Source organism: Oncorhynchus masou, chromosome 25 (assembly GCF_036934945.1).
Source record: "Oncorhynchus masou masou isolate Uvic2021 chromosome 25, UVic_Omas_1.1, whole genome shotgun sequence".
Classification (NCBI taxonomy): Eukaryota; Metazoa; Chordata; class Actinopteri; order Salmoniformes; family Salmonidae; genus Oncorhynchus; species Oncorhynchus masou.
Window position 1 is genome coordinate 48,639,658 of NC_088236.1, and position 22,574 is coordinate 48,662,231.

A 22,574-nucleotide genomic window follows, 5' to 3' on the forward strand; every position below is an offset into this window, starting at 1 on the left:
TGGTATGGCAACTGCTCGGCATCTGACAGTAAGGGTAGTGCGCACAGCCTAGTACATCACTGGGACCAAGCTTACTGCTGTGATGGAAATTTTATGCATGTGCTTTTTCTTATAACTCATTTCTGTCTTCCATTCATGTGATGTTCTATAAACCAATTTCTGTGTTCACGGAAGTGACTGATTGAACGAATCCTCACTTATCAGTAGCTGCAATTTGGCAGTACGCCCAAACCTTGTTTTGAACGAAAGATCTGTTTCAAGGTCTATAGAGAGAAGAAGCGTCGTGAGGTATTGGTCTGTCACATCTTATGAACCAGTATTGGTCGGTGACATGAATGAAAAAAAAACCGGTAAGGATTCATTAATTATGCTAAATCATGCAAATATCTGTGTATAGCTGTATTTAAGCAAGCAGAGCTTCTGACAGACAGAAGTTCACATATGGTGCATTAAGTTTGTTGGAACCTCTCCAGTGAGCTGACAAATAAACAATGATTCATTTAAGATAGTATTTGAGTGTCCCTGTGTAAGAATTTCCACAACACTGCCATCCAGGAATTATAAACTAGACGGTGTCAGGGGAAGGCTCCAAAAATGGTCAAAGACTCCAGTTATAGACCGTTCTCTCTGCTACCGCACAGCAAGCGGTACCGTAGCACCAAGTCTAGGTCCAAAAGGCCCCTTAACAGCTTCTACCCCCAAGCTATAAGACTGATGAAGAATTAACCAAATGAACTATTTACATTGACCCCCCCTTTCCTTTTTTTTTTACACTGCTGCTACTCGCTGTTCATTATCTATGCATAGTCACTTTTGAAACATAGGCGTCTATGATTGGTTCAGATTTGGTCTGGTACACTAATTATTAAAAAGTGTGACAACCAACCCGTCTCCCCTATGCATCTACAAATGGTATTAAAATATGTGTCTTATCCTTCTACTGTGTCCACATTATGGCTAGATCTCCCACATGACACCTTGACTTTGAAAAAAATCTATTTTGGTTGCTGAACTACAGTAATTGAAGTGGATTTACAATCGGTTACAGTTACGGCAAAATAATTTGTTCATGTGTCCCTGATTTGTACTACATAGAAATGCATAATTATGGATACATATGTAATTATTTTCATGGTGATGTATACTAAATTAGGTACACACAAAACTATGAAATAATAATATGGAAATGTAGTAACCAAAAAAAGTGTTTAAACAATTCAAAATATATTTTCACACTCATAAGCTATTTTATATAATTAGCTTGTAAATAATTGTCTAGTTGTAAGTTTATTTTCCTGTAATAATGAATGCTATTTCCCCCCCCCTTTATTTAACTAGGCAAGTCAGATAAGAACAAATTCTTATTTTCAATGACGGCCTAGGAACAGGGGCAGAACGATAGATTTGTACTTTATCAGTTTGGGGATTTGAACTTGCAACCTTTTGGTTACTAGTCCAACGCTCTAACCACTAGGCTACCCTGCCACCCCAGGATAGCCTATTGACTTATTGATGTGCAACATGGCAGGATGTTTACGTGAACACAGTTTCCAGATAAGTCTTTGTGTGCATCCTTTGCTCATGTGTCCAGGGGTCTGACAAGCAAAGCAGACTCCTTTGGTCTTCAAAAAGGCCAACTTCTCTTGGTGTGGCATCTTGTTCAGTTCTGTGCATATGCCTAGACTGTGATCTCTTTGACAGAAAGGACACTGCCTGAGGGGCACACAAGACGGATTGCCAACGCAGCTCTTCACTGTTTTCACAGCTGGTGTGATGCTGGTGGTAAAACCAAAACCACTTTTCCTCTCTTTCAGAACACTTGGCCATTGCTGAGGTGGGGTTTCCAAACACAGGGTGTGATGCTATCCTGGCTTGGTTATCAACAAAGATAACCAGATCAGCAAAACTGGCTGTTCTTCCATTTCTTTCTTCTAGGTCATAAGCCTACCCTCTCCATTTTTCTTTTATCCTTATATACAGCAACTGTGACACCATGGCTCTCAAATTTTATGGGCTGTCCATTTTCCTCCATATATATTGAACATTATCCATAGTGTTACAGCATCCATTGAGAAAAACTGCAAAAGCTTGTAGGGATTTGGAATCTTCAACCCTGATTGGCGGCCAGCTTAGAGCCTTCTCAATGTAAGCTGTGGCGATTCTATACTCTCTAAAGTGTTTTTTCTTCAATAGCATGTTGGCAACTGCTGACTAGATCTCTGGGTTGCCCCATGGTGAATTGCTCCAAAAAGTACAGCCTGTCTTTACTGTTCTTGGTACTGTCTTCAATAGCATGTTCAAAGGCACATACAAAGTACCTGTAGTCTAGTGGGTCACCATTAAACACTGGAAGGTGGTAATGAGCACAACCTTTGCTGCTTTACCAGCATTTCAGTGATAGCATTTTGGTGTAGTGTAATGTTGATCTGGGTTGATAGGCCTTCCTCCCCTAGTTGGAAGTTGCAGCTGTCTATCTTTTGGTCTTACAGCAGGATCTGCCTGTGTGTTGGTTGACCTACGATGAACAGAGCGGTATGTGGAGGTAGCACTTGGTTGCAGCATACTACTTTGACCCGGGCCCTGTGAAGTATGCACAGATGTGGTGAACAATGGGGAATCCCACATCAGCCATGGTGTATGATTGTTTGCTATGGAGACCTGTGACAACCTGAGTGGTGGGCACCTCTTTTCATAGAGAAACCTTCCATGAGGTGTCCTCAGGCATTCCCATTGCATTCAGGTAATCGTTCATTCCATCATCTGATTTGTTTCCCATTCCTTGGGTAGCTTCATACTCATGGAATACATCCAACTTAGTACTGTTAGACAATATTTCAGCTTCAAACCTTAATTATTCCTTTTGTGCTTTGGGTTGAGCCTCTTGTTCTTCCAATGCTTGTTTCCTTTTCAGTGCTTCAACTTGAACAAGTAAGGCTGCCTTTTCAGCTTTCAAATTGAGCCTGATAGAAGATGTGGTGGATTGTCCTGAGCGCCTGTTGTGTTGTGATCCATTTCCATATTTTGATGAAATATTTGAGATGCTGACCCTTGGCTGGACCTCCTCATCAGTTTTGTTAGCCGCTGAGCATTGATGTGCTTCTTCCATGTGTCTACTGTGGCTGCAAAATTATCCAGTGTTGCTGCATTTCAGCCATACCATTGATCCTTTTCTGCCTATGTCGGCAGATAACAAAGCCTTTATGAACCATTGAGAAACCAATTTCAGAAATCAGTTTACATTTTTGTGTCAACTAATTCAACATTTCCATTATCCCCCATAAACTGTGTGATATCATTTCTCGTTTTAGTAAGTGCACCGAACTTCGCACTTCTAGATCTTTTTTTATTTTTGTTTCCATTGTATCCACTGTAAAGGCACTTACAGTTGAAGTCAGAAGTTTACATTTAAAAGTCATTAAAACTTGTTTTTCAACCACTCCACACATTTTTTGTTAACAAACTATAGGTTAAGACATCTACTTTGTACATGACACAAGGAATTCTTCCAACAATTGTTTGCAGACAGATTATTTCACTTAATCACAATTCCAGTGGGACAGAAGTTTACATATACTAAGTTGGCTGTGCTTTTAAACAGCTTGGAAAATTCCAGAAAATTATGCCATGGTTTTGCTTGACATCATTTCAGTCAATTGGATTGTACTTTTTGGAGAAATGTACTCTGGTCTGTCCTCTGGTCTGATGAAACAAAAATAGAACTGTTTGGCCATAATGACCATCGTTATGTTTGGAGATAAAAGGGGGAGGCTTGCAAGCCGAAGAATTACCATCCCAACCGTGAAGCACGGGGATGGCAGCATCATGTTGTGGGGGTGGTTTGCTGCAGGAGGGACTGGTGCACTACACAAAATTGATGGCATCATGAGAATGAAACGTTTGTGGATATATTGAAGCAACATCTCAAGACCTCAGTCACAACTTATTGTGGGAAGCTTGTGGAAGGCTACCGGAAACGTTTGACCCAAGTTAAACAATTTAAAGTTAGTGCTACCAAATACTAATTGAGTGTATGTAAACTTCTGACCCACTGGGAATGGGATAAATAAAAGCTGACATAAATTATTCTCTCAACTATTATTCTGACATTTCACATTCTTAAAATAAAGTTGTGATCTAACTGACAGGGAATTTTGTCAGGAATTGTGAAAAACAGAGTTTAAATGTATTTGGCTAAGGTGTATGTAAACTTGTGACTTCAAATGTAACCCTAAACATCAAATCCCATTCAATTCCATTGATTTGCAACACCAGCACAGTACGAACACATTTTAGCACGGCACAGCTTAATGAATGAGCATTATCCAACAGACACAACAGCCAATGTGCAAAGCGTTCACTTTTATATCCGGAGCTCTTAACACAGACTTCAAATCCAACAAGACACACACAATTCAAACTCCACAATTCATCCAACACCTCAAGCAGATTGAACAATTGAAAGAGAAACCGCACTTCATTCCACTCTCTCTACAGTGAGTAGCGCAAAGAGCAAATCAAACAGTCAGAGCTACAATAGCGTCAGTCGCTTTGTCACTTGGAATATACAGGGGCTCCCAATAGGCGCAGTGGTCTAAGTCACTGCATCTCAGCGCTAGAGGCGTCACCTCAGACCCTGGTTTGATTCCAGGCTGTATCACAACCGGCTGTGATTGGGAGTCCCATAGGGTGCCACACAATTGGCCCAGTGTCGTTAGGGTTTGGCCCAGGGTAGGCCGTCATTGTAAATAAGAATTTGTTCTTGACTGACTTGCCTAGTTAAATACAGATTAAATAAAATAAAAAAAGTAGAGTAGCAGCGCTTGTTTATCCTTGTTTGGATGAAGTCTTTACTTTTGATGTTTGATCTCGCTGAAACCATTCATCGGCGTTCCATCCAGCTGAAGTTTTTTTTACAAATAAAGGCAATTCGTAATCCAATTCCAAACTAGCCTTGAGGCCACAGATATGTGATGCCTCCATCAGACATGCTTCCAAAACAACCACAAAACAGGGAATCCAAAGCACCAATCGTGCAAAAACAAACATACTTTTATTTTCCAAACAAAGGTCTTTTGGATGCTATAATCCGTCAATGATGATCAAAGTCAAAGCGATCAGATTTAAACGGTAAACAAAAAGTGTAGACTAATAGCAGCTTTCTTAATTCCAAGTATTTTTTATTTTAGGGGTGGATCAGCTTAATATTGTGGAAAGATTGTTGCTTCCATCAATGTAATTGTCTGCATCATTTCCAATTCCCCATATATTTTTGGGGTAAATATATATCCATAAACATACACGCATGCATACATATACGCATATATACATACATACCTATATAGATATATACTTTTTTAAGAATATACCTTTATTATTCCCACAAACCCTACCCCCAATTGGAGTAAACTAATAAACACTTAGGCTTCTACCTTCAGTTTATACATCTTATATACATTTTACAGACAATCTATTTTACAATAGTTATATTTTGTTTATCTTTAGTCCTTCCTATTTCTGATGTCCATCCAGTTTGATTTCTGTTTGTAACTGTGCTATTTCACAACATTTCTGAACCTATATACATTTTACAGACCCCGTATGTTTTACATTGGTTCTCTTGTTATTAGTCCCACCCTTCAGCTCCATTCAACCCCTCCCATCTATCTCTCAACATCATCCATTTTGGATTTCTATTTGCCATATATTTTTCAACTGTGCTGTGATGCTTCACAAAAGTACTGAACCTTTCTATTCTCACACAGCTTCTACAGATTGTAACATTTTTGCTAAAATAATTATTATATTATTCATTGATTGACTATGGCTTTTCAAATCACCCAGTATTGCTATCTGCAGCGTTAGTTCTAGGCTAATGTTGCAATTCTTCAGCCATTCCTGGACCTGTGACCAAAAACGAGCCACATATGGACAATACCAAAATAAATTATCTAATGACTGCCTCCTCACAGCAGAATCTGCAGAGCTGGGAAGATTGTATCCCCCATATATATATATATATAACATTCTATTGGTTGCAAGAATTTTGTACAGTAATTTAAATTGAAAAATTTGATGTTTTGAATCCGGCGTCGTTTTGCGTAACAATTCATAAACCATGTGCCATGGAATGGGTACATCGAAAATCTCTTCCCAACTATTTAGCAATTTATACGGCACAGCTGTCAGTTTTTTGGTCCTTATATATATGATTTTATTTATCACACCTTTAACCATTTAAGTTCTTTAATACAGGGCCAACATACAAGTTCCTTCCCCTTCTACTTGTCTCTTCCATTTTTGTGTAATACTGCAATTAATTAGTTGTAATTTTGGGTAGAGCAGACATTTCCATATGTCTGTGTTAGCTGCATGTGTCACAACTCCACCAGTCCTATTTATGATATCATTCACAAAAATTATACCTTTTTTAAACATTTCTTCAAAAAATACATTTTCTTTCTATTATTTTTTTATTTTACCTTTATTTAACCAGGTAGGCAAGTTGAGAATAAGTTCTCATTTACAATTGCGACCTGGCCAGGATAAAGCAAAGCAGTTCGACACATACAACGACAGAGTTACACATGGAGTAAAACAAACATACAGTCAATAATACAGTATAAACAAGTCTATATACGATGTGAGCAAATGAGGTGAAATAAGGGAGGTAAAGGCAAAAAAAAGGCAATGGTGGCAAAGTAAATACAATATAGCAAGTAAAACACTGGAATGGTAGATTTGCAATGGAAGAATGTGCAAAGTAGAAATAAAAATAATGGGGTGCAAAGGAGCAAAATAAATTAATTAATTAAATACAGTAGGGAAAGAGGTAGTTGTTTGGGCTAAATTATAGGTGGGCTATGTACAGGTGCAGTAATCTGTGAGCTGCTCTGACAGTTGGTGCTTAAAGCTAGTGAGGGAGATAAGTGTTTCCAGTTTCAGAGATTTTTGTAGTTCGTTCCAGTCATTGGCAGCAGAGAACTGGAAGGAGAGGCGTCCAAAGAAAGAATTGGTTTTGGGGGTGACTATAGAGATATACCTGCTGGAGCGTGTGCTACAGGTGGGAGATGCTATGGTGACCAGCGAGCTGAGATAAGGGGGGACTTTACCTAGCAGGGTCTTGTAGATCACCTGGAGCCAGTGGGTTTGGCGACGAGTATGAAGCGAGGGCCAGCCAACGAGAGCGTACAGGTCGCAATGGTGGGTAGTATATGGGGCTTTGGTGACAAAACGGATTGCACTGTGATAGACTGCATCCAATTTGTTGAGTAGGGTATTGGAGGCTATTTTGTAAATGACATCGCCAAAGTCAAGGATTGGTAGGATGGTCAGTTTTACAAGGGTATGTTTGGCAGCATGAGTGAAGGATGCTTTGTTGCGAAATAGGAAGCCAATTCTAGATTTAACTTTGGATTGGAGATATTTTATATGGGTCTGGAAGGAGAGTTTACAGTCTAACCAGACACCTAAGTATTTGTAGTTGTCCACGTGTTCTAAGTCAGAGCCGTCCAGAGTAGTGATGTTGGACAGGCGGGCAGGTGCGGGTAGCGATCGGTTGAAGAGCATGCATTTAGTTTTACTTGTATTTAAGAGCAATTGGAGGCCACGGAAGGAGAGTTGTATGGCATTGAAGCTTGCCTGGAGGGTTGTTAACACAGTGTCCAAAGAAGGGCCAGAAGTATACAGAATGGTGTCGTCTGTGTAGAGGTGGATCAGAGACTCACCAGCAGCAAGAGCGAGCTCATTGATGTACACAGAGAAGAGAGTCGGTCCAAGAATTGAACCCTGTGGTACCCCCATAGAGACTGCCAGAGGTCCGGACAGCAGACCCTCCGATTTGACACACTGAACTCTATCAGAGAAGTAGTTGGTGAACCAGGCAAGGCAATCATTTGAGAAACCAAGGCTGTCGAGTCTGCCGATGAGGATGTGGTGATTGACAGAGTCGAAAGCCTTGGCCAGATCAATGAACACGGCTGCACAGTAATGTTTCTGATCGATGGCGGTTAAGATATCATTTAGGACCTTGAGCATGGCTGAGGTGCACCCATGACCAGCTCTGAAACCAGATTGCATAGCAGAGAAGGTATGGTGAGATTCGAAATGGTCAGTAATCTGTTTGTTGACTTGGCTTTCGAAGACCTTAGAAAGGCATGGTAGGATAGATATAGGTCTGTAGCAGTTTGGGTCAAGAGTGTCCCCCCCTTTGAAGAGGGGGATGACCGCAGCTGCTTTCCATTCTTTGGGAATCTCAGACGACACGAAAGAGAGGTTGAACAGGCTAGTAATAGGGGTGGCAACAATTTCGGCAGATCATTTTAGAAAGAAAGGGTCCAGATTGTCTATCCCGGCTGATTTGTAGGGGTCCAGATTTTGCAGCTCTTTCAGAACATCAGCTGAACGGATTTGGGAGAAGGAGAAATGGGGAAGGCTTGGGCGAGTTGCTGTGGGGGGTGCAGTGCTGTTGACCGGGGTAGGAGTAGCCAGGTGGAAAGCATGGCCAGCCGTAGAAAACTGCTTATTGAAATTCTCAATTATGGTGGATTTATCAGTGGTGACAGTGTTTCCTATCTTCAGTGCAGTGGGCAGCTGGGAGGAGGTGTTCTTATTCTCCATGGACTTTACAGTGTCCCAGAACTTTTTTGAGTTAGTGTTGCAGGAAGCAAATTTCTGCTTGAAAAAGCTAGCCTTGGCTTTTCTAACTGCCTGTGTATAATGGTTTCTAGCTTCCCTGAACAGCTGCATATCACGGGGGCTGTTCGATGCTAATGCAGAACGCCATAGGATGTTTTTGTGTTGGTTAAGGGCAGTCAGGTCTGGGGAGAACCATGAGAACCATGGGTTCCTGGTTCTAAATTTCTTGAATGGGGCATGTTTATTTAAGATGGTTAGGAAGGCATTTTTAAAAGAATATCCAGGCATCCTCTACTGATGGGATGAGATCAATATCCTTCCAGGATACCCTGGCCAGGTCGATAAGAAAGGCCTGCTCGCTGAAGTGTTTCAGGGAGCGTTTTACAGTGATAAGTGGAGGTCGTTTGACCGCTGACCCATTACGGATGCAGGCAATGAGGCAGTGATCACTGAAGGTTGAAGACAGCAGAGGTGTATTTAGAGGGCAAGTTGGTTAGAATTGTTATGTACTTGAGTGAAGACCCAAAAGCGGTTTTAACAGAAAACAGAGTTCTTTAATGAAAAACAGGAATGGCATAAATCCTCTTCCAACGTAGTCAATGGAACAAAAAGAACGTTAGTATAATGCAGGATGCACCTGCCAGGCGGACTCCGACAGGATAGGACAAGGTGGAAGCAAACGGGACGACAGCTTGCTTCTGGCATCAAAAACACAAACAAGAATCAGACACTGAAAGTAGCAGGAACAGAGAGAGAAATAGAGACCTAATCAGAGGGGGAAGAGAGAACAGGTGGGAAAGAGTGAATGAGCTAGTTAGGGGAGATGTAGAACAGCTGAAGAATGAGAGACAGAGAAGGTAACCTAAAAAGACCAGTAGAGAGAGACAGAGTGAAGAGAAAGGACAGGAACAGACATAACAAGACATGACAAGAATGATATCTATGAGGGTGCCCGTGTTTAAGGCTTTGGGGAGGTATCTGGTAGGTTCATTGATAATTTGTGTGAGATTGAGGGCATCAAATTTAGATTGTAGGATTGCTGGGGTGTTAAGCATGTTCCAGTTTAGGTCGCCTAGCAGCATGAGCTCTGAAGATAGATGGGGGGCAATCAGTTCACATATGGTGTCCAGAGCACAGCTGGGGGCAGAGGGTGGTCTATAGCAGGCTGCAACGGTGAGAGACGTTTTTAGAGAGGTGGATTTTTAAAAGTAGAAGTTCAAATTGTTTGGGTACAGACCTGGATAGTAGGACAGAACTCTGCAGGCTATATTTGCAGTAGATTGCAACACCGCCCCCTTTGGCAATTCTATCTTGTCTGAAAATGTTGTAGTTTGGAATTAAATTTCAGAATTTTTGGTAGTCTTCCTAAGCCAGGATTCAGACACAGCTAGAACATCCGGGTTGGCAGAGTGTGCTAAAGCAGTGAATAGAACAAACTTAGGGGAGAGGCTTCTAATGTTAACATGCATCAAACCAAGGCTATTACGGTTACAGAAGTCGTCAAAAGAGAGCGCCTGGGGAATAGGAGTGGAGCTAGGCACTGCAGGGCCTGGATTCACCTCTACATCGCCAGAGAAACAGAGGAGGAGTAGAATAAGGGTGCGGCTAAAAGCAATAAGAATTGGTCGTCTAGAACGTCTGGAACAGAGAGTAAAAGGAGGTTTCTGGGGGCGATAAAATAGCATCAAGGTATAATGTACAGACAAAGGTATGGTAGGATGTGAATACAGTGGAAGTAAACCTAGGTATTGAGTGATGAAGATTAGTATATTTCAGTTGAACCACAATATTTGTTGTATTATTTGTTCTGTCTTTTCAGGTGGATTAAACTGAAATTGCAACCAACTTTCTAAGACTTGTTTAAAAAAAAGAATGATATTTTGGAGATTATTTCCTTATTCAAACAACCAAAAGTTAGCAGGTGTAATCTGAATAAAGGGGAAAAGACCATTATTGAGCATAGGATGATGAGACATTCCTACCAATTTACTAGAGAACCAGTTTGGATATAAGTATAACTTTTGAATGACTTATGCCTTTAATGAGAGGTCTAATGCTTTAAAATGTAATAATTTCTGCCCTCTAGTTCCAAGTATTAGCGTAGCGGTCAAAAAACTGTAAGGTATCACCATACCCGAGGCCTAGTTGACCTATTCTGCCAAAAACCTAAGTAGGTGAAGGGAAGGGGAAAATGGGAAAAAAGGCTTCCAGGAAAGGCTCCCTAATGGTTTTAAATACCCATGGTAACCATAATAGAAAACCAAATAACTAAAATTCAACCATACTTAGTTCATAATGCAATATTTATACTTATGTTCAATAATAGTTTTCTTTAAAAAAAACACACACACAACCAAAAGTATTTGGACATTCGTCGAACATCTCATTCCAAAATCATGGGCATTAGTATGGAGTTGGTCCCCCCTTTGCACCTATAACAGCCTCCCACTCTTCTGGGAAGGCTTTCCACATGATGAAACATTATTGCGGGGACTTGCTTCCATTCAGCCACAAGGGCATTAGTGTCGTGGGGCCTAATTCAGGCCTCTCTCAAAGGTTCTTCCACACCGATCTCAACAAACAATTTCTGCATGGACTGCGCTTTGTGCACAAGGGCATTGTCATGCTGAAACAGGAAAGCACCTTCCCCAAACTGTGGCAACAAAGTTGGAAGCACGTCTAGAATGTCATTGTATGATGTACCATTAAGATGTCCCTTCATTTGAACTAAGGGGCAAATCCCGAACCATAAAAAACAGCCCCAGACCATTATTCCTCCAACACCAAACTTTACAGTTGGCACTATGCATTGGGGCATACCTGCGTTCTCCTGGCATCCGTCAAATCGAAATTCGTCCTTCGGATTTTCAGATGGTGAAGCGTGATTCATCACTCCAGGGAATGCATTTCCACTGCTCCAGAGTCCAATGGCTGCGAGCTTTACACCACTCCAGCCGACGCTTATCATTGCACATGGTGATCTAAGGCTTATGTGCGGTTGCTCAGACATGGAACCCCATTTCATGAAGCCCCAACGAACAGTTATTGTGCTGAAGTTGCTTCCGGAGGCAGTTTGGAACTTGGTAGTGAATGTTGCCACGGGGGACAGACAATTTTTACGCGCTACGCGCTTCAGCACTCTGCTGTCCCGTTTTGTGAGCTGGTATGGCCTAACACTTCGCAGCTGAGCCTTTGTTGCTCCTAGACATTTCCACTTCACAATAACAGCACTTATAGTTGACTGGGACAGCTCTAGCAGCGCAGAAATAGTTGGAAATGTGGCATCCTATGACAGTGCCACATTAAAAGTCACTTAGCTCTTCAGTAAAGCCAGTCTACTGCCAATGTTTGTCTACGGATATTGCATGGCTGTGTGCTAGATTTTATACACCTATCAGCAACAGGTTTGGCTGAAATAGCTGAATCCACTAATTTGAAGGGGTGTCCACATACTTTTGTATATACAGTGGGGCAAAAAAGTAGTCAGAAACCAATTTTGCAAGTTCTCCCACTTCAAAAGATGATAGGCTTGTAATTTTCATCATGGGTACACTTCAACTATGACAGACAAAATGAGAAAAGAAAATCCAGAAAATCACATTATAGGATTTTTTTTATATATATTTTTTTAATTTTACCCCTTTTTCTCCCCAATTTCGTGGTATCCAATTGTTTTTAGTAGCTACTATCTTGTCTCATCGCTACAACTCCTGTACAGGCTCAGGAGAGACGAAGGTTGAAAGTCATGCGTCCTCCGATACACAACCCAACCAAGCCGCACTGCTTCTTAACACAGCGCGCATCCAACCCGGAAGCCAGCCGCACCAATGTGTTGGAGGAAACACTGTGCACCTAGCAACCTTGGTTAGCGCGCACTGCGCCCGGCCCACCACAGGAGTCGCTGGTACGCGATGAGACAAGGACATCCCTACCGGCCAAGCCAGAAATCTTGCTTGTTTGTAGGTGACCAAATACTTATTTTTCACCATAATTTGCAAATAAATTCATAAAAAATCCTACAATGTGATTTTCTGGATTTTCTTTTCTCATTTTGTCTGTCATAGTTGAAGTGTACCTGTGATGAAAATTACAGGCCTCTCACCTTTTTAGGTGGGAGAACTTGCACAACTGACTAAATACTTTTTTGGCCCCTGTGATTGATTGCACAACTGACTAAATACTTTTTTGCTGTGATTGATTATGTACCCTAGGCTAATGAACACTTACTTCTGGAGAAAGAGACTCTTCTGACCCGTCTACACACCTCAAAGGTATGTTTCTCATACCACAGGTGACTATCAGCACAATACCTGTAGGACACCAAAGAGCAAGTCAATTATACTTGACACAGTCAATGAAACAACCATTTTCAAATAGTTTGGGGTAGGGTTGCAAAACTCCTGGTAATTTACCAAAGTTACAAGAATTTTCAGAACTGTTGGTAAATGAACAGGTCATTTTGGTAGTCTATGGAAACTTTAGATATTTAAATTAGAGAAATAAAAAATATAAAAGTTTATTCTTCATCTCTATACTGTACAGTATCTGTGTGCATGTTGTCCATGAGTTTCTAATAGATTGACCATATGTTTCATGCAGTGGAAGCTGCTGAGGGGAGGACGGCTCATAATAATGGCTGAAACGGAGTTAATGGAATGGCAAAAAACACATGGAAACCATATGTTTGATGTATTTGATACCATTCCACCGGTTTTGCTCCAGCCATTACCACGTCCCCCCCAATTAAGGTGTCACCAACCTCCTGTGGTTTCATGAGACAATTGCCTAATTAATGAAAGAAAACATCTAATCAACAATGACGTAATTTGCAATTAACTGCAACTCTTCAAACTATTCACTTATTTCACAACTGCCACCAGTTCAGCCCCAAAACTCTTACAAAGACATATTGACCAACTAAAACAAACAAAAAACTTGTCAAAAAGAGCAGAAACCCTCAAAGTGATTCTATTTTTATGTTATAAAATTACCTAAAATCTTCAAAAGTAAGAAAATACTAGTAGTTTACTGGTAAATATATTAAGTTACCTGTAATATTCCACTTTGCAACCCTTATTTTGGGGCACTCAAATTGAAGGGCATAACATAATGATTCTCACCATCGGTGACAAAAGACAACAAATAATCTATATCTAACTGTGATTGTTAGAATATATTGGGTGCACCTTGTTCAATCAGCGTGTGAAAGTACATTGTAGTGTGGCTAAAGGGATCACTATACGATACCTCTTCATGTGAGTCTTGTAGCTGTAGGAGTGGCAGAGGCACTGGGAGAAGAACTTGCAGAGCTCGAGTACGCAGGGCTGTAGCTTGTGAGCACTCACAGTGGTGGTGCTGCTAGTAATGGAGTTGTCACGCCAGTCTTCTATGTTGGTCAAGACAGGCCTTCTCCATGGGCAGCCTGCCAAAAAGAGACATGGTTTCTAAAAGCAGTGAAGAAACACCTAGGAATGTAATAAAATAAAAATGTAATCTACCAACTTCTTACTTTTTTACCACAACATAAAGGAGATCAATTACTTTGTCGATTTGTGAGTCAAGAAATTAATGGAAATGGCAGTAGTGCAACACAGGACTTGCTGCAATTCATAATAATAAATTGAATAATAATATTAATGTAAGGGATTTCCTCCTCTTCTTCCGAAGAGGAGAGGAGAGAAGGATCGGAGGACCAATATGGGCGTGGTAAGTGTCCATGGTTCTTTTAATAAGAAATACTACACATGAACACGACTGAAATACAAAAACAATAAATGTGTAAAGAACAAAACCCAAAACAGTACCGTGTGGCACAAACACTGACACAGGAAACAAACTCCCACAAACAAACAGTGAAACCCAGGCTACCTAAGTATGATTCTCAATCAGAGACAACTAATGACACCTGCCTCTGATTGAGAACCATACTAGGCTGAAACATAGAAATCCCCAAATCATAGAAAAACAAACATAGACTGCCCACCCCAACTCACGCCCTGACCATACTAAATAATGACAAAACAAAGGAAATAAAGGTCAGAACGTGACAATTAATCACAACTGAATGATTACAAGATGATTTTGATAAGGTGCTCTAGACTTTTTACCCCTAGGCCTACAGTAGAAACATGAATTGCAAATCTGACTTAATTTTCCTACGATCTCTTCATAAAAGTAAATAGTTGAGATCTCTGTCCCGCTTAAAATTACATTCAGCTTATAAAGGGTTCATAAATGTGGCATAACTCTGTGACAAAATCACCTATGGCGAATGTGATATAAACATGTGCTTTATAAAGGGTGACATGTGCTGAAGGATGGCATACGTTTTAAAGTGATATGTTGTGGAAAATTACATAATTAGCCATGCTATCCCATGTTTTACTGTTTAAAGAATTGTCTCTTGTTATATGCTAGTGTTTTTTCTAACCTGATACAAACTTGTCTTTGTGGGACTTAGTCATAAGACTGGGCCTATAGCTAAGGGTGCTGCTTGGGTGCGGCCGCAGTATGTGACATCCCTTGGGTTTACTATCTACAGAAAGGCTCATGTATGAAAACTTGCAGAAAGGAACACATTATAGTGTTTTGCTGTTGTGAATGTGCTAACTAATTACCTTTTACACACTATCTGCTGACTGCCACCTATACAGAAAGGGGTTGTATGTATTTTCTCTATAAAAGCTGAGACCCGGCTATATTTGTTAAGCTTTCAACTCATTGCAACCAAGCAACCAACCATTTTTGCAAATCTTATGATAAAGTGTTGTTTGAAAGACTCTGCAGTCTCTCTTCCCTTTGATTAGATATTCCACGACAAATTGGTGACAGCGGTGGGATGCTAACACCATTTGTTGAAAAGTTAACTTTGTTGTAGATACCAGGACAGAGTCCTAAAGTAATATACTATGAGTTACAATCATAATGCATGAGCTATGTTAAGAGATACCAGGACAGAGTCCTGATGAAAGTGTTCCAGGATATTATCCTGAAGAAATAAGAAAATAATCCTGCAGGTTACAAGAAAAAAAATAAGAAAACTATACAAAATGAAAGAAACATTGTAAAAGAAAATGTATTAGTCAGTGTACTGGTAAAACAGTTGGTTATGTTTGGAAAACCAGCTATAAATGTAAACCCTACACGGAAATGTGCAAATACAACATTTAAAATTACACAGAAAAAAATAAAAAAATAAAAAAAAAAAATAATAATAAATATTTTGGAGGGTAAATTACTCTTTTCCAATTATAAGAAAGACGTTCCAAATAATATCCAAACAATATTATAAAGTTATGACTTTTCAAATCAAGTTATACGCTATGTTGGCTGACAAATTTGTTGCTTACGCTATCCTTATGAACCTCATAGCATATAATTGCATCAAACTTGCTAGTATATTAACTATACGTTATCCAACTACCCAACGTTTATTGACTTGATTATTCACGTCATTCTTAGCTTAGCTACATGGTATAGTCGTTGTGCATTCTCAATGGACATTTTTAGAGAGGGTGCTTTGTAAATTCGCTCTGGCTATTTGTTTCTGATTTCAGAGCACTCTTGTCTGAATGTACCAGAGCACAGAATAACTGATGAATTTACGAATGGTCAACACCTGTTGAATATGGCCGGTGTCAGTAAATGTTAGGGAAAGAACGTAATTAAATAGTTACCAGCAGCACAGTTAGTCACCAACGCTTTGGATAACATGAAAAAAGCCTGACAAGCTCTGTTAGGGTGAGGAAATGGTCAACGTGAGGATGTGTTCTCTTATTTGTGAATGGAAGTAGCAAGCAAGCTAGCCAACTTTAGCCTGTTGGCTTGGGTGCTTGACTGCCTTTGTGAGGTCAGAGAGCTTGGATCAACCCTGCCCCTTCGAGCAGTGTGTGCTCTAAACAGTCCAAATTGTTTTGTAAAATGTCTAAATAGTAATTTGTTAAGCTAACAAGTTAGCAAGAGGCTGCATAGTAACAGCATCAACCTCCAGGAGACATACAAAGCTCAACTGAAAGGTTACCATTTGTTTACAATTATGAGGTTTCTGTGTTATGCACTACAGCCCGTTACCATATATGTGATTGAATATTACCTGCTGTTGGCTTGTGTGGATGTATGTATGTGTTATGCAACATAGCTGACTTGAAACATTGTTAACAGTTTCAGGACCATGGGACTTTCTCATGATGGAAAAATACAGAATAACATAAAAACGGACACATACAGAACGTAGTGTAGCAAACCACAGACTGTTTTTGTTAGAACTCAAACTTAACAATAACAGAAACCAGATATGTGATAACAGTATCTAGGGAATGAGCGCATAGATACTCGACACAGCAAGTTACATCTATCAACTGGTGCGCCCGGAGGCTAGTACCAGCTCGTACGACAACAATCAACGATAGGCTGGGTGAGTTTAAACCACGCCCAGTCTCTACTCTGACAGGCCGCTCGGAAGCAGGAACTACTACTGTCATCTGGGTATATTATAATATCTTTGTCAGGAACAAGTCAGTTCTCTGTTTTTGCCCTGCGAGGTGGGACAGAGAGCTTATTCCACTTATTGCTTAGCTAATAAAAAATACATAGTATACAATCGGTGACTCAGTTATATTTATCCTGATACCAGATTCGAATTGACGCAATTCCAACACAATACACTAAAATTAACTAATAGTATATAGTATGAATTTGTCATGACTCTCCTGTGAAGATCTGAAGGATCAGGTTACAGTGGGTCCGCTCACTCTCAGCACACTCTCTCTTTTAGAGCGGTGAAGTCGTAAATACCGAAACTTCTTTCCCCACTCTGCTGAAATTAAAGTTGAGAATCACTTTGTTACCACAGAGGAAGACTTTGTGGTACGGTAACCTCAAAAGGTTGAATAATGTAACAATATTTCTGTATTCCAATCAGTTGGAATGGTCCGTGGTTATTTAAACAATAATCATGTCCAACATTTACTGTGTGGTGATATAATTTAAGACTTTATAATGGAAACATTGTAACTTTAAGAGCTTTCACAATGTATTTATCAGATTTACATCTAAATGTTGTGGAACTTATATGAATAAATATAAAACTATTTGTGAGAAGATGAAATGTGACTTCTCAATGAGAAAATGTTTTTTTTAATGTAAAGTTTATCCAGTCAGTGGCCACGCCCTCGTGAGCACAGACATTATACCCAAACGTCATGGAACACCTGTGATATTGTGACAAAATGTACATACAGTCAAGAGAATGCAGTGACGAGGTCCCCACGTTGGAATGGCTACCACACTATAGACCGGAAAACATGGAAGCTGTTGCTCCATGTTGAAATGGTTGGTAGCTCTACTAAAGGACAAGACCAGAGAACATGGAGATCATTCCTATGTTGAAATGGCTAAGAAATCAAAAAACGAAATAACAATTAGTCAGGCTGCAGCTCTTTAAGTGCTTTAGTCTGGTAAATGCAACCGGTTGAACAACCAAATAGTACGTCTGACAACATACACTATCCAGAGCCAGCTGACAAAACTACAACCACAAAAGACCTTGGGACTTCTGGGGAATTCAATCAGAAACTCTCTCCAGCAGATGACCGGCGACCACAGAGAGAGAAAACAATGGCATACACTCGGAAATATGTACATTTTAATTTATTTTCTCATGAGTGGCTGTTCATGTTCAAAGTATTAGCATTTCAATGAGTGTAGCCACCTGTATGTATCTGGGTCCACTCTGAGTTTCCCGCTATTGAACTGTCCCCACGTCTTTCCTTTGTCTACCAAGCCGTCGTATTGTTTTTGTCCACTAAGGACTTTTTCTTTGTTTCATGTTAGTGTATGACTTATTGTGTGTGTTTATGTGTTTCTGTGATTGATTAGTTAGTTCATAAATAAATAAGTAAGCCATTTTGTATATCACTGATTCATGATTTATGATGCTAGGGTTCGTGCAGATATAAGGGTTTGCGATATTCAGGAATGAGATTGATGAGGTAATAATGCATTAATTGTTTGACTGTAATAGATCTGAAAATAATCTGAAGAGTTGATTAGGGAAATAGAGACTATAAACATTTTCCCGTGGTGCCCCTGACTTCCTAGATGATTAAGGTTACATGTTTAGTTTAATCACGTAAGGAATAATTACCCTTAGAGAATTGATTTGAAAAAAAAGAGTCTTCAAATTTAATAACAGCAAACACTATGACAAAGTATATACTCATTAAGCATGTGGTATATAGTATATTAGTATGGGAATTAACACAGTTTGGGCATGTGAGAATATTGATAGAATGTGTACGTCTGCTTTGATGTTAGGTTAGAAACCTCTTATCAGCATGGATATTGCGGGGTTAGCAGAAAAATATTGAAGAATAGTGTGTGGGGCCATTGGTCCATCGAAACGTGAGTGTAGGGGCATTGTTAATTTCATGACAGGAAAGTATGGGGAATTCACTTACCCCAACCAGTGAAACAATAAACACTTATGGGATTTTCTCGGTCCAGTTAATACATTTAAATAAAATAGCCCATACAGCTTGAAAGTTCGTTTTTTTTGTGACGTAATGAAGAAATGTCATTATGTTGCAAGGGAAAATGTAATCTGCTTTTATTGACCTTGCCAGATCTGTTTCCAAATCAATGAATGTCGATTCAACTTTTTGACTGCTAAATCCCCTTTGCGTATGTGAAATCTTTGCAAGAAACACTTGGATGAACTTTAAGTCTGTTTTCTGGAAATTGTGTCGTTATTATGTGCCAGATGTTAAGACTACAAAACCTTATAATTGTGTAAAAAAATCTATTTACTGGTCATTTCAATAGCATTGGGTCTATGTTACTGACTGAATTGTTGTGTTCAAAAGTACTATTTTAACCCATCGAAATGTATATTGTATATTTTCCCTTATGTAATTTTGTGGATTTGGCGCATTACATGTTATTCTTATAATATAGGTTTAATAAGTGTGAAGCAGAAAGGGAATATCCAGCAGTTGGTATTAAAAAAAGAGTAATGTTGTTTGGGTAGACTACAATGAAAACATTGTCTTCTAGTAAGGACATAATAATCATGGTTTGGTTTCTTTTATTTTCTTAACCTTATGATGGGTGACAGTGACAAAGACATTGATAAGAAGGTTTGATGTAAACTTAATGAGTGGTTGACATTTTTGTTAGTTTTTTCCATGTGGTTTACCATACACACACACACACCAGCACGCACACAATTGACTGGTTATGAATATGAGTTAGTTCCAAGGTATCTTAAAGGGGCACACACATGGAAGTCTTTATTTTCTGAGTTTTAATTAAACATGTGAATTCTTTTGATAAGAAATGTACTGGAAACATGGGATACCAAATATATGAAATGTTTGACTGTTTTTCATTAATTGGTCTAATATAGTAAGAAACACTTCTTTGAAGGGTTTGAATTACCTCTGTCCTGTCGTTTACCTCTGTCCTGTCGTTTGATTTATATTTCATAGCCAAATTTATGATTCGGACCAACCGGAAGAAGAGGGCATTGCCTTTGACTAAATGTAAACTGTTTAAGTCTATTTTCCTATGACTGTATGGATACCATTTTTTAATTTATTGAGTTATTATGCGTGGTGATTCTTATTCAATTAGTTTTTTTAAAATCAGTAGTAGTGTTTTTTCTCACATTACTCACATTTTGAGTCATGTATCAAAATGGGGGAGTTACCAGTCCTCTAAGGTTTTGGATTTAAGTTTAGACACCTTGAGTGATATGTAGGCTTGTATCGAGTGCTTTATGAAGGACGGTAATTGTTGTGTTGTTTGTTTGTTTTGTTTCGATACAAATCTCATCAGATTGGGTCTGCTGGATGGATGGGGTGTCTGCACACAGTAAAATGCATCGTTATTTAGACTAAGAATGCATTGAGATCCCGATCTTTCATTAACATGCCACTCATGACAGTTTAAGGCATGTGTGTGCTAAGTTGAGGGTCTTGAATTTGAGTGATATACTGAACATGGAGCATTCAATTTGGGTCGTATAACATTGATAGTAGGGTAACTTTACAATTGTATTGGAACATCTGAAAGTGCTCAGTGGTGATTGGAATCTTGTATCATATGACACTGTGTGTACTATAAAGTCAGGCTGAACGTCATTTAAAGGGGAATGAGATGACTGAATCATATTTCATTGCATCTGGGAAACTAAGCCAGGGTGGGGTTAAGACAACAACCCTTTGCAGATAACGACCGAATGAAGCCAGAGTGGCTTATGATGTCCCAATCTGTATGGGATGGTTGAAACCAACCATGACTAAGCATTTTTAGTGTCAGCTAAATATAGTACTCTGCATTTGTGTAAAGGTTAGGTTACTCGGTCCAACACTCAAGCGTGTGGGGTCGACCAGACTCATAATTGCAATAATTCATCTATATTGAATAAAGATGATTGTTTGAAGAAATGACAAAGTCTCTCTCACTTGATTAGAATATTCCACGACAATATTTGGCGACCCAGACGGGACACCAAACTCCATCTGCTGACGGCTCCTGAAGACCTGGGTTTAACCGTGCACGGGGCCTGCCTAAGATCTGAAGGAGGATGTCAAGCGGGTGGTTACGTTGTTCTGAACAGAGACTGACATTTCTTGGAAACTATAAACAAATATTTAAAAAATGACAATGGAGTTCTGAGTGTAACATCCGGTGTGTAGTGGGTGAGAAGTCAGGCGCATGAAGCAGAGAGTTAAGGGTAGTGCTATAGTTTTTAACTTGTTATGGCTGCAATCCCGATAACGGGATCGATATGACAACTACCAGTGAAAATAGAGGGCGCCAAATTCAAACCACAGAATTCTCATAATTACAATTCCTAAAACATACATGTATGTGTCTTATATCATTTTAAAGGTAATCTTGTTGTTAATTCCACCAAAGTGACCAATTTCAAATATGCTTTTCAGCAAAAGCACTACAGACGATTATGTTAGGTCTCCACCAAACCACAATAAGCACAGCAATTTTCCAGTGAAATATAGCATTCACAAAAAGCAGAAATAGAGATAAAAGGTATCACTAACCTTGAATTATCTTCATTAGATGACACTCATAGGACTTCATGTTACACAATACATGCATGTTTTGTTTGATAAAGTTCATATTTATGTAAAAAAATTGGAGTTTACATTAGCGTATTAGATTCACTAGTTCCAAATACATCAAGTGATTTTGCATAGCCACATTGTTTCAACATAAATACTCATTATAAATGTAGATGATAATACAAGTTATACACATGGAATTATAGATATACCTCTTCTTAATGCAACTGCTGTGTCAGATTTCAAAAAAAGTTTACGGAAAAGCAACCCATGCAATAATCTGAGACGGAGCTCAGAACAGTAGCCAAATTAGCCGCCATGTTGGAGTCAACAGAAACCAGAAAATACATGATAAATGTTTCCTTACCTTTGATGAACTTCATCAGAATGCAGTCCTAGGAATCCAGGTCCATGATAAATGCTTGATTTGTTCGAAAATGTCCGTTATTTATGTCCACTTAGCTACTTTGGTTAGTGCGTTTGGTAAACAATTCCAAAGTCACAAAGCACGTCCACTATAACGTGACGAAATGTCCAAATGTTCTGTCACAGTCAGTAGAAACATGTCAAACGATGTACTGAATCAATCTTTAGATTGTTGCTTACATATATCTTGAATAGCATTCCAACTGGAGAATTAGAATGACTTCAGATGACCGGTGGAACGCAGGTCCTTCCCCTGTGAATGCGCATAGTGAAAACATGGTCAACTCGTGGCAGTGGTGACTATTTCCTGTCTCAATCGGCCCCCTTCACATTAGTGTCATCAGACAAAGTTCTATTGACTGTTGACATCTAGTAGAAGGCATAGGAAGTGAAAACTCATCCATATCTCGCTGTAATTTCAATGAGAGC

The 22,574-nt window shown here is 39.4% G+C and overlaps 1 protein-coding gene across 1 annotated transcript in view; it reads right to left on the reverse strand.

Moving 5' to 3' along the window:
* LOC135513667 (HERV-H LTR-associating protein 1) overlaps positions 1-22,574 on the reverse strand; it is an 83,613-nt gene that overhangs the window by 3,470 nt on the left and 57,569 nt on the right. The window contains exons 14-15 of the mRNA XM_064936522.1: positions 13,882-14,056; positions 12,862-12,944 (exon numbers count right to left, since the gene is read on the reverse strand). Coding sequence (XP_064792594.1) covers positions 12,862-12,944; positions 13,882-14,056 — 258 coding nt within the window. The remainder of the gene's footprint in view (positions 1-12,861; positions 12,945-13,881; positions 14,057-22,574) is intronic.